Here is a 12,280-nt window from a genome sequence, read left to right on the forward strand (position 1 = left end):
TTTTTTTTTTTGCGGTACGCGAGGCTCTCACTGCTGTGGCCTCTCCCGTTGCGGAGCACAAGCTCAGAGGCCATGGCTCACGGGCCCAGCCGCTCCACGGCATGTGGGATCTTCCTGGACCGGGGCACGAACCCGCGTCCCCTGCATCGGCAGGCGGACTCTCAACCACTGCGCCACCAGGGAAGCCCCCTAGCCATTTTTGATTAAAAGAAGAGGAAGGGGAGGAAGAGGAGAAAGAAGAAGAAGAAAAGGAGAAAGAAGGAGAAGGATAAGAAGAAGTTGTGAAATCTAAAAGCTGCATGAAAGGCAAGGTCTAATGTAGTGCTGGTAATTAGATAGCATTGTTGCCACCACTCCCTGCCCTGTACCCATCACAAATATCACTCATTTATAAGAATTCTTCTCAATGCAGAATTCTTGACAGCCATTGCCAATCGTTCGGAGTTGCCTCCAACCTGAAATCTATTTTCCAACAAAGCTAAAGAGACCTACATCAGTACACTGGGACTGGGACTGGGAGATGGTTTAAACCAAAGCAGAGGATTAACTACCATGGCCTGTCTGGAGGACACTAGTTGATCACAAAGACAGAAGCAACTTTGATATACTGGCAAAATCCAACAGTGCTAATAGTTAGCCCTGAGCTACTGCCAGGGTCAGCCCTTGGGGAGGGGTCTCAGAGACAAAAGCATAGAGTTTGGTTAATTGGCCCCTGGAGCTGAAGCATGGGCAGGAGAGGTCTGGTGGGTGCCATCTTAACCCAGAGGGCTAGGCAGCCTCACATGGCAGCCTTGGGGGGGGCTCTGCCGTGGCCCACACCCAATGTCAACACATGATGGTGAGCCCCACCTACACGCCAACTGGCAACTCAGGGCTCCCAAGGCTGCCAGTTCTGAGCAGGTAACATTTTCTTGGGCATAAACCTCTGATAACAACAAGTGCTGGTTCTTTCTAAGTTGGCACATTTCTAATTCTGAAGCTGACGGATGCTTTTCTTACTCTCCCAGAACTCAAAATCAACTTGACATTTCTAAAATTACATTTTGAAGGCGATGAATCTATAAAGTGCAAATAGAAACATTCTGGCTCTCTCCCGTAAATGTGAATATTCTTTCTACATTAGCTGGGACGGGGGAGTGGGGAAGGGAGACTTGCACCTCCGAAGGATGAAAGTGTTCAAGGAGCAGGTGCTCTCTGAATGTCCCTGAGAGTTCAGAGCAGCTTCACGACATGGGATGAAAATTAAGCAGAAGCAAGATTGGGCACGAAGAGGTGAGGCACCTTCGACTTCTAGACGAAGACAGCCCGGCCGCGAGGTGGGTCCCAGAGGAAGCCCCCTGGCTGGGCCGGCACACAGGACACTTAAAAGAGAATCAGGCAGGGCTTCCCTGGTGGCACAGTGGTTGAGAGTCCGCCTGCCAATGCGGGGGACACGGGTTCGTGCCCCGGTCCAGGAAGATCCCACATGCCACGGAGCAGCTGGGCCCGTGAGCCATGGCCGCTGAGCCTGTGCGTCCGGAGCCTGTGCTCCGCAATGGGAGAGGCCACAACAGTGAGAGGCCCACGTACCGCTAAAAAAAAGAAAAAAAAAAAAGAGAATCAGGCGGCAGCTTCTTCTCCTTAAACTGGAGAGGTGTTCGAAGGGGCTTTGTGTGAGCCACGATGGAAACACACCTATCAAGAGGGATCAAGAGCCTGGCCGAGAGGACTGCAGATGGGACAGGGAATTGAATCTTTTTTTTTTTTTAACAAAAATGTAAAAATCCAGGGAGAAAATGCCTTTTTTTTTTTAAATTGTAGCAAAGCCTGTCCAATGACCACAATCCTCTTCTCCCCTTCACCCACAGATCAACCATAAAATGCAACCTGTTAGTATTTAAAGTGATCCATTCAACAGAAAAGAACCCCGCACCCCTTGCCCTCCGCCAACCAAGCTCCCTGGGCCTCCAGCCTGGACAGAGGGAGTCAGGCCCTCCTGCTTCAACGCCTTACAGTGGCTGCTGTGGGTTTTTACAGCTGCAAACAAATGTGACCCAGGATGAAACCATGAGGCCTTAATCAACATTCCACACAGGGCAGCTGCATTCAGCAATCATTAATCCAGTGCTTACAAGGTGCCTCCAGGGTGCTCATTAGTGGGGAGACAGAGAAGATTTGGGGAAATAGAGGCCTTGTTTTCTGGGATTGCAACACCCGGTGGTAGAGGCACATGCAGACAGCACAGGCCTTCTGAGGAGATAGGAGGCCAGGGACAGAGATGAGAAGCAGTTCTCCAACGGAAAACTACGGGCTACACTTTGAGAGGTCCCTGTGGGGGAGACGGGGTCTGAGGAAGCTCCTGAGGGGTGGGTAGCATCGTGAAGGTGGCTGAGGGCACGGAGCCGGGCCATCCTGGGTAGAGTGTGCAGCAAACGCACAGGCCGAGAGAGAGGGAGGCTTAGGGGCACAGCAAGCCCTCCTGTGGTGTGGGGGCAGGGTAGTGAGCTGGGGCCCTGGGGAGGTACACCGATCTCCTCTAAGACCACGAATGCCAGGCTGAGGAATCTGCTAAATGAGATTCTAACGAAAGACACCCCTGTGGAGGGCCGTGCTGCTCCGGCCCGGAAGTGAGCTGAGCTGAACAAGCCACATACGCACCGCCGAGTCCCCGGTGCCATCTTACCTGCATCTCCTTCCGCGCAGAGGAAGGAGCGCCTTCCGCAGGCTGGGCGCCAGGCTGGGCCTCCCCTGAGCTGGGCAGGCCCAGCGTCTCTGTGCACGTGGAGAAGTGGCCCCAGGAGACCCTTTAGGGGCTGGGGACTGAGGCTGCAGGCGCAGCAGACACCTCCCAGCCCAGCTGAGCTCGTAGAACCAAGGCCTTGCTAGTCCGTCATAGACTCCGCCCCGACTCAGTGAAAGGCGTGGAACACGGGCTTCTGCGGATGTGTGTGGCTTCTCAGCCCATTACCGGTGACACGGGCGGGAAGAAGAGGCGGCAGCCCTGGAGTCTCTGACAAAGGTGGACTATCTGAGTCGCTTATGTGCCCGCACGCAGAACTGCCGCCCTCACCCCTGCCCGCGCTGGCAGGAGTCCCCGCCCCTCCCCCACCGCCGGACCTGGGGGATGCATGGGTCACGTCAGCAGCTTCATGCAGGTGGGACCCGTCCTTCTCCCCCGTCCCTCTCCAGCCTCTACTCCCACAGCACCTCCCCACTGAGTCCACACGACAGACTCATTTATTAACTTGACTTTGCATGTCAAATATCTTTTCCGTTTAATTAAAAAAAACAGTTAATATCACAAGGGGCTCCAGAAATACATGCTTTTGAATTCCAGCCATGGAGAGGACTAAAGGAGAGCTGGGATCTGCAGGTGTGGCTGCTTTCCGCAGAGGGATTTGTGCAGCCCCGACAAGCTCACTGCCCGTGAGAGAACCCACCGCACAGCAGGCAGGGGCCGTGGGACAGTCTTTGGTCAGCGGGAGCTTCACCGAGAGCTCTCCGGAAAGTGGCTCGGCAGGAAGAGGGTGTCTCCCTACAGCCCCCCGCTAAGGGGGGGCACGGGCAAGGGGGTATAAGAGGAGGCATTTAAGCCTCCCTAGCCTCCCGCTGCCTCTGAGGCTGTAGGCCACCTTATTTAAACCTAACAAAAAGTAGGTTTATGATTTGAACTTGGACCTTGTAGCAGCCCAGTGACACGTCGGCAGCCATGATGCAGTTGTGGGCAGGAAAACGGTGGGCCTGGAAACTGCTCCTAGACCACCCTGTATCGTCAGGTCCACATAGAGAACACACAGGAACCCTTTAGACCAAATAAAAGTAAATAATCATACCAATATAAACAGGGCCTTCGACCCTTTCATTTTATTAAAATGGCACGTAAATATTAAAACAGCATACTGATCGCTTCCTACATCTGCAAGCCCCCCCGGGTGTGCTGATTTGGAGCCGCCTGTGGACTCCTTCCTGGAGGCTGCAGACTCATGCATTCAGCAATTCATGTTCTTTGTCGGTTTTCCCAACAGCATCAGGATTTGATAATGGGTCGAGATCGGCGAAAAGGCTGAACCAGGCAGTCAGGTCCGAGGAGGGCTTGGCAGGCTCTGGGGAGAGAAGAGCAAACATGAGCACACCTACCTTGCTAACTCCCACCTCTGCCAGGCTGCAGGCAGGTGGGCTCAATCCGACAAACCTCATTGCTCTTTGTCGCTAAGCCTTGTTAGGGTATTCCATGCCCCCCCGTTGGCCGGCTGGCTGAGCAACATTTTTAAACCACGGTCTTTACACAGTTCAACGCACAGTGATCCTTTGTGTTAACCCACACCTGCACCTCCACCCAGCGATGGCCACTGCCCGCAGAGCTGCCTGAAACCCCAGGCCCCATGCTTCACCACCACCAGGAAATATCAGTCATTTCAGAAATCAGACTGAATGTCTCAAGCAAGGTGCTTCCTGGAGGAATCTTCAAATCTGCTGGGTTAAGAGAAACACCGTGTGTTACTCTTTTCAGCCTTCAAAGCAACAGGTCCAGAAGGGGGGAGGGGGGAGGGGGGATGGCACCTAGGCCTGACTGCCCCTCTTCTCTCAAGGTCACTGCCTTCTTTAACCCTCTCCCATCAGAGGAAGGGGGCCTGTGACAGGCCTCCCCTTCCCCACTGGGCTCTAAATTGCCCCCATACCCCTTACACTCCAGCCTCAGTGGAACAGCCTTCAGCTGTCCTTTCACCGAACCACCTGCCCTGACTTCTTGAGTGCCACGATTACAAAGCCTAATTATTTTCCAGATGAGGAGAACATTTTCAAAAGAGTGCCTGATGCAAGTGATTTACAAATAAGTTGGGGGCTCCTCTCTATATAAATCATTCCACATGAGAATCTAAGTTCATTCGCTTGGATGACCCATGCTTTTTTTTCTTTCTACAACGGGTGGCAGTATCAAAAGCATAAAGTAAATGTCTCTCTGACAGGTTATCCTTCTAGCTGAGAGCAGCTAGGAATGTGCTTGCCATCTGGGTGAAAAGAGGCTCAAAAACTATTGGTAGCACAAGTTGCTAAAAGTGGTTATATGACAGTGATAGAGAATATTGATGGGATTATACCAACATACACAGGGCTTTTGATCTTTTCACTAAAAAGCACTGAAACATTAAGACAGTATACCGATCACTTTATACTTCTGATTCTCCTCCCTTTGTTTTTCAAAGTCTCCTGTGGATATATTATTTTATAATGAGATAATAATGCATCTATTACAGAGATAAGCTATTGCAAGCAAGACTAGTTAGTAACTGTGCAAGTTATTATTATGTAACATTAATTTCACACTGTGTGCAGTTAGCCCCCAAAACACTTGGGTTATTTTGATATGATAAACTGAGACTTCAGAGATCTCAATACAGCTTGGCGGGAGTGGGGGAGACATCATTTTTTTTAAAAAAAGAGAGTAATTTCTCTTTCTTTAGTCATGCAGGAGGTCACACAAGGAAACTGTATGGGGCAAGATTGACTTAGGAGGATTAGTGTGTTCTTGATAGAGAATATCAAGATATCTTAGATAGGGAGGGTGGGAGGGAGGGAGGCACAAGAGGGAAGAGATATGGGGATATATGTATATGTATAACTGATTCACTTTGTTATAAAGCAGAAACTAACACACCACTGTAAAGCAATTATACCCCAATAAAGATGTTAAAAAAATAAAAAGAAAATAAAAAAAGATATCTTAGAGACAGCACCAGTGAAAATACCCTCCATGCTCACCTCCCCTTCCCAGCACCTTCAGATGGTGGGTGTGGCCCTGCTGTGAAGAGCCAGGTAACTATACCTCAGGGGCTTGGGGGTCCTCACATTCCCCAGACCTCCACTGTGGGAGGGAAAACCAGGTGCAACTATTTGCACAACACCTAAAAAACATCAAGGGAATGCTTTCTGATGATAATAAAATTGACACTTCCTTTAACTTCCTGTGGTCAACACAGGGAAAGTGGGTGATGACCAAAGAAAGACAGAGAGCTGCAAATACAGATGAGATGTTCCTCAGGCAGATGTTTTGTCTCAAAAGAACAGATTTCACAAGCTCGAAAGGCCCTCTTTTGACAACTAAGACACCTGGCTCTTCATGAAAAGCACTAACCAAATGCCTTGTCTGGTGGAAGCAATGGTATTTTCAGCTAAGGATCGCCAACCTCAGTGGCCTTTTCTCCCTTACTGTTGTCACCCAATCTTGGGGAGCACCCAGTCACATGGAGATAGATGTTTGAGTCTTCCTCATTAGATTTGATAGAGGGAGTTATGAATTAGGACATTAAGCCAGGAAAAAAGTTAGAATGTTAGTTCCTAGGATCATGCCGAACTCTCCACCCATGCAGCCCCTCCTCTGAACCCAAGGTGCTCACATGGAAATTAGTAAAGAAATAAAGAGAAGGGTGTTAGGCCAGTGAAAGTGAAGGCAACTGTCATTTAAGGGGGGATAGAACACTGTATTACCTTTCACTGCAGGGCTACTGCCATTTGGACTGCTTGCCTTTGGTGCTGCCCATGGAGGAGAAGTAGTATTGACATTGCTCTCTGACCAGCCTAATGTTCAAAACCAGAAGACGTTAGATCTAGGGAAGGGCAGTTACACTGCCCCATCAGTTCCTGGGGCACACACATGGCTCTCAACTCCGATAGCCTTCAAAGAGAGAGAGGAGGGTGGTGTGCAAAGACCCTTCTCCCATGTTCCTCATACCCGGAATATGTTTTAGGGGAGAGTGGATATGTATAATCATGCCCACCTTAAGAGTATGGGAAACTAGGGGAAAGACTGCATTTTGAAAAGCAAATGAGAAACTGCTAAGGCTAAAGCATGTTTGCTTTCAGTTTTATACCCATTTTTCTTACCAAGTGACATCATTTCATGGTCACACCAAAGATTATCAATAGTGTTGCAAGGAAATCAAGTGCCTTGTTTTCCTGTCACAAATGGGGAAAGCTTAAAAAAGTGAATACCATTAAATGTAGCAACAGAACTAGGGAATGGCTGGTCTTCTCTACTTCCAATATGATCCAGTTCATTTATTTTCTGTACAGCTAATTTAAATTGGGAAGTTTAGCTAATACAGAGAAATAAATGGCAGTCCAGTCCAAACATACAAGAGGAAAGAACCTCCCCTTAACTTGATGTCGTACCCTTACAAATGACATTGATCTTGTCTAACCCACTGTTCTGAAAGGCCCCCCTGTGCTCTGCCTGCCCCTAATGATTAAGAGGCATTCAGCAGTCCTGCTTTGGGAGAAGCAAGCCTAGTTTCCCCCCAGTATTTACTGTCTGTGCCGGATGTTTCAGCATGACTCATTTAATTTAGAACTTTACCATATACTTCTTTTGCACGTCTGCTTTAATTCTTCATGTGTTAAGTCCTGTCTTCTCAATGAGACAGGGAACTGTTTCTTCAATGTGCTCCATAACACCTAATGTGGTACAGGTAGGTGTGTGTGGGTTAAGTCCATTGTTGATTCTCATTGTGAAACGTCAGATAAGGCACCACTGTTGGGTCCAAATGGTTAAAACTGAATCCTTTCACTGGGATGCTCTGGTCGCAGTGTTTCCTACAGAAAAGCTTTTGTCTCTGATAAGGCCCCCATGAGACATCACGTTTAGATGGCAGAGTTCAGTTGGGGCAGTGAAACCAAATTCTGAAGCAAGCAAGCCACTCAGTAGATGCCACAAAAATGATAAGATGTAATGCTGTTTGTTTCCCCTACCATTCTAAGATTTGTGATAAGGGACCTAATTATAGAATAATACTATATTGATTAGCTTGTACTTTTGTTTCATCTCCTAGAGTTCTGAGCCCCTTGAAGGCAGGGACCATGTATTATTCATCTTTACATCCTTTAGTGCACTACCTGGCACACGATGGGTGTTGAAATTAAGACAAACTATTGAAGAACTCTTTTAAATCATGAGAAGTACACTTACGAAGCTTTAAGAGATGGCAAAGCAATGCTTGGCGCAGTAGATGCTATAATACTCACTGGTTGATTATTTCATTTTAGGCAAGTAAACACAAACATCTCTATGAAGACTAACCAATGACAAGTGAAACAGGTGGCCTGTGACCTATTTATTGGGCGTAAAATAATGAAAACATAGAGGGTTTAAAAAGTATTGTTATCCATTGGAAAGGTACTTGAACATGTTGTTAACATAATTGACAAACAACGAAAAGCACCAAATTTTAAAGGAACTTTTTGGGAAGATGGAAATGTTCTAACACTAGACTGTGGTGATGGCTGCACAAAAAAAAATTACCAGAAATCCTTGAACTGTTCTCTTACAATGGGTGAATTTCATGGTATGTAAATTATAGTTCAATAAAGCAGTTTTTAAAAATGACCCGTATTGGGCTTCCCTGGTGGCGCAGTGGCTGAGAGTCCGCCTGCCGATGCAGGGGACACGGGTTCGTGCCCCGGTCCGGGAAGATCCCACATGCCGCGGAGCGGCTGGGCCTGTGAGCCATGGCCGTTGAGCCTGCGCGTCCGGAGCCTGTGCTCCACAACGGGAGAGGCCACAACAGTGAGAGGCCCGCGTACCACAAAAAAAAAAAAAAAAAAAAAAGGACCAGTATTTGGTGTAATCCAGGAATAACATAACCTCCCTGTTTCCTAGAAAATTGGCCCATGGGCATTTTCCTTCTACACCCAAATCACATAAATAGTGGTGAACGTAGAAAGTTAAAATTGGAGTTTTGTCATGTGCCAAATAAAGCTCAAAGAGGAAGCATCTAACTGGGTCAGTTTTACCTTTTTCCCTACAATCCTCTTCTGGACACCAAATGTCAAGACCCACCTGTGCTCTGCAGAGCCTGTGTAACTTTTCATCAACGCCTACAGCCTGGCCTCCATCTCTTAGGGCAGTGGTTCTCAAAGTATGGTGCCCATGCCACTGGCAGGGGCATCACCCATTGAATCAGAATTGCTGGGGATGGAGCCCAGGGAAGCACAAATCCTTGGCATCTGTCATGCAGTGTAGTGTGAGAGGCCCTGCCACAGTGGTCTCCAAGGAGCTGCCACGGTCGCCATCTCTGTCAGGATCAGGGTCATCTTGGTTGAAGTCAGAGCCGGGACAAGGAGAGAGACCCTCCTCGGAAACCGAGAGGTCTGCTTTCAGGACCCCGCCTCACAGGTCCTGGAACTTTAAGCTCCTTGACCTCGTCAAGCTCTCTGAGTTCAGGGAGGCCCACACTTCCAGAAAGATCCTGAACAGATGCAGAGAAAAGGCAGGTGAGGGGTATGGAAGTCCACCGCTCCCGGATCTCTGAATGCTATTTGAAACAGTGGGGACACGAGAAAATTCTTCCCATTTCAAAAATATGCACAACGTTTGTTTTTTAAAGTGGTGGCAGAGAATGCTGGAAAAGCGGTGGTTCAACCACTGTCTTTTTCAGAGTATAAAGTGGAACACTTTCCTACAGGAGGCAGAAATAAAGCCACATACCAAAACGGAGCTCCCCTCACTTGATGTGATTGGCATGTTCCCAAATGGCTATAAACAAATAAAATGACTGTATATCAAGTCATATTTTTAAAGCACCAGAAATACAAGTTGTATTTTTAAGCCTATAATTTAAAGGATTATAATGGCAGACTCCTTTGTAAAGACAATGTCTTCTAATTGGATTCCTTTGTAACTATGGATTTTTGAATATTGCTCATCTAAACGCTCACGAACATGTGGAAGTGATATGTGGAGTGTGACATGTGGAATCTATGGGTTTGGGGGCTTCTCTGCAGCAGAGGACGTGGAGAAAAGGATGAGGGTAAAGACATCCCCCTTTGGGAAATAAGATGATGGGGAAAGTATACCTCAAAGTTTCCCATCACTATTCCCTTGTCCCATAATGTGAAGCAGAAACAGCAGCCAGTTTGCCAAATCACAATCTCTCCTCAGAACAGCTATTAAGCATAAGTCTAACAATCCAACTATACGCACATGAGGGAAGAAAATGCTACAGTTGTGACACCAGCTCTATACATATATTTTAAGCAAATACTAAACTGAGCTGCAGTTTCACCCTCACTCATAACACTTTGGGAATTATTTAGGGGAGGGGTGCAACTAGGGTAATTATGTATGGAACGCCAAGCCAGACTTCAAAGGTCTTGGCTTCTATCAGGAAAAAAAATGCTATTTAACGAGAACTTACTGTTGCTAATATTCCTGTAATTGCCTTCAACTGTTCTCTAGTTGGTATTAATTAGTTGGCTGAGGCGTTTTTAACAGGAAGGTGTGGCTGGAAAGATGTCTCCCCATCTCAGAGAAATTGTGTCAGGAGATGGGTGGTGAAGAGAGGAGGCAGGAGAAGCCGAGAGCTCTGTGAACAAGATGCCGAGCCTAGCCGTCGGCTCCTGTGATATGTCAACTGTGCTACCCGTTTGCAGGAAACACATATAAAATTTTATTGGAGCAATCCTGCCCCGCTTTACTTACATAAGGGAAAATATAAATCAGCCAGAAATAACACCGGCCAGCTAGAGCAGCAAGTAAAGCCAAAATAATACCACCCAGAGCAGCACTTCACCATGAATGTAATATTTCACTAACTGGGAAAGCAAAAGCCCAGGCTGGGTTGACGAGCACAGCCCAGGGCGCTCTGGGGTGGGGTTGGCCATGAAGGGGAAAGTGGGAAGACCATGGTCTTGGTGGCCAAGCACCAGCCTGCTGTCCACACCTTCTCTGAGCCCCGGTTTCCATACCTGCAAAGGGTGGATAAAAATTCCTGCCTCATTAGGTTGTTGTATGGATAAAATGGGATCCTGGTGGTGAAACGAGGGAATACAGAGGCTGTAAAGAGCAGGCCCTCAATAAATCTAAGTTGAACCTCGATTTCTGAATAAGTCAGCTGACATGAGAACCAACCCCTGAGATTGTCTTAGGACTGTTTTCTTTCCTATTAGTGATTCAATGTCAGTTGATCTCTCCCTTCCTTTTTGCCTGCCATCCATCCATCCATCTACCCATCCATCCAGATGTCTCTGTCGAACATCTCTTCTAGGCACTGAGCTATGATCGGGAAATATGATGGTAAGCAACACAAACATGGGCCCTGCCCATGACGACCTAAAGCAGACAAAAAATTAAATCAATTTTACAATGAGGTGAAATAAGAGGAATGATTAAGTACTGGGTGTAAAGGGAATGGAGAGCAGAAACACCTAACACTGACTGCGGGGGGAGTCCCTGGAGGAAATGACACTGAACAGGAGAACCTGAAGGATGAGAAGTTAGCCAAGCAGAACAAGCAGAACATGCAGGTGGGTGGAGTGCTCCGAGAGGAGGGGCGGGTCAGACTCCCTGGAGTCCAGCTTACAGATGTAATAAATACATGGTTCTCCAGCTGAACAAGGTCATTGACTCATGCTAAGTAAAGGCATGGGGGGTATGGGCAGTGATGAGAACGGGGCAGGCCTTAAAGGACTTTGTAAGCCAAGCTGAGGAGTTTAGACCTTATGTGAATGGTGGATAAAACCACAACAGCTTGGCAAGTCGTGAGACCTTTCTGGGGTCCCTTGATTTCCTCATCTATAAAATGACGGTAGAGTAGACGGTCACCAAGGTTCCTTCTGTGGACTAACGGAGGCACTTAAATTCTGCAGATACCCAAGACCTGGGGATGTGCCCAGCAGGCTTAGAAAGTGCTGCTTCTTTGATGGAACAAACAACGCCAATGGCTCATGCTCTGTTCAGGTTATCTTTAAATGCGGCCCAGCAGCCTCTTCTTTCACATTATTCCATTTGAGTCCTGGAAATATGTTAGCCCGGAGCAAGGCTAAGCCAGAAACAGCAAGAGGAGAGCTCTGGTTGAGGAAAGGTGACTCTAAGAGAATGATCACGCTAAGCTTTCCATTACACTGGCTTTAAATGGAAACCCACCCAGATGGCAATAGCACCTCGGAATTAGGTAAAACAAAAGGATATCCAGAAGGAACAAAGGGCTGTATGTTTGTGAGAATCTGGAACAAGACCCCTAACTTTGGTTTGCAGAATCCTAAATTAAAAGATGTCCCGGTGCACTTATTTTGAGGAGATGGTTATCTTTTCAGTATCAGCGTCTGTTTCTAAATTAAATTTTGGATGTTGGTGGGGAATTAAGAAGAATGTTTAATGAGGCCCGTCAGCCTTGCCGGGTCTCTACCTCAGGCAGCCCCTCTGGCTGGCCCTCTTCCTACTCACTTTAAGAGGCCTCAGGAAGGTACAATTTTCTCATCACTGTATGACACAGAAAACCCCAGCCCCTATCATGCTGGCAACTTCAGA

At 47.6% G+C, this 12,280-nt stretch overlaps 1 protein-coding gene across 4 annotated transcripts in view; it reads right to left on the bottom strand.

Moving 5' to 3' along the window:
* Positions 1-3,859: 3,859 nt before the first annotated feature.
* Positions 3,860-12,280, bottom strand: part of ICA1 (islet cell autoantigen 1) — a 144,556-nt gene continuing 136,135 nt past the window's right edge. For 2 of the 4 annotated variants that reach the window (XM_082662010.1, XM_082662008.1), the window contains exon 13: positions 3,860-4,082. In XM_082662010.1, coding sequence (XP_082518136.1) covers positions 3,961-4,082 — 122 coding nt within the window. In that variant the 3' untranslated portion in view covers positions 3,860-3,960. Of the gene's footprint in view, positions 4,083-6,465; positions 6,556-9,087; positions 9,222-12,280 lie in introns of those variants that run through there. The other 2 variants (XM_082662007.1, XM_082662009.1) reach the window with 2 other exon arrangements.

The sequence above is a fragment of the Grampus griseus genome (genome assembly GCF_964374135.1).
Source record: "Grampus griseus genome assembly, chromosome: 9".
Lineage (NCBI taxonomy): Eukaryota > Metazoa > Chordata > Mammalia > Artiodactyla > Delphinidae > Grampus > Grampus griseus.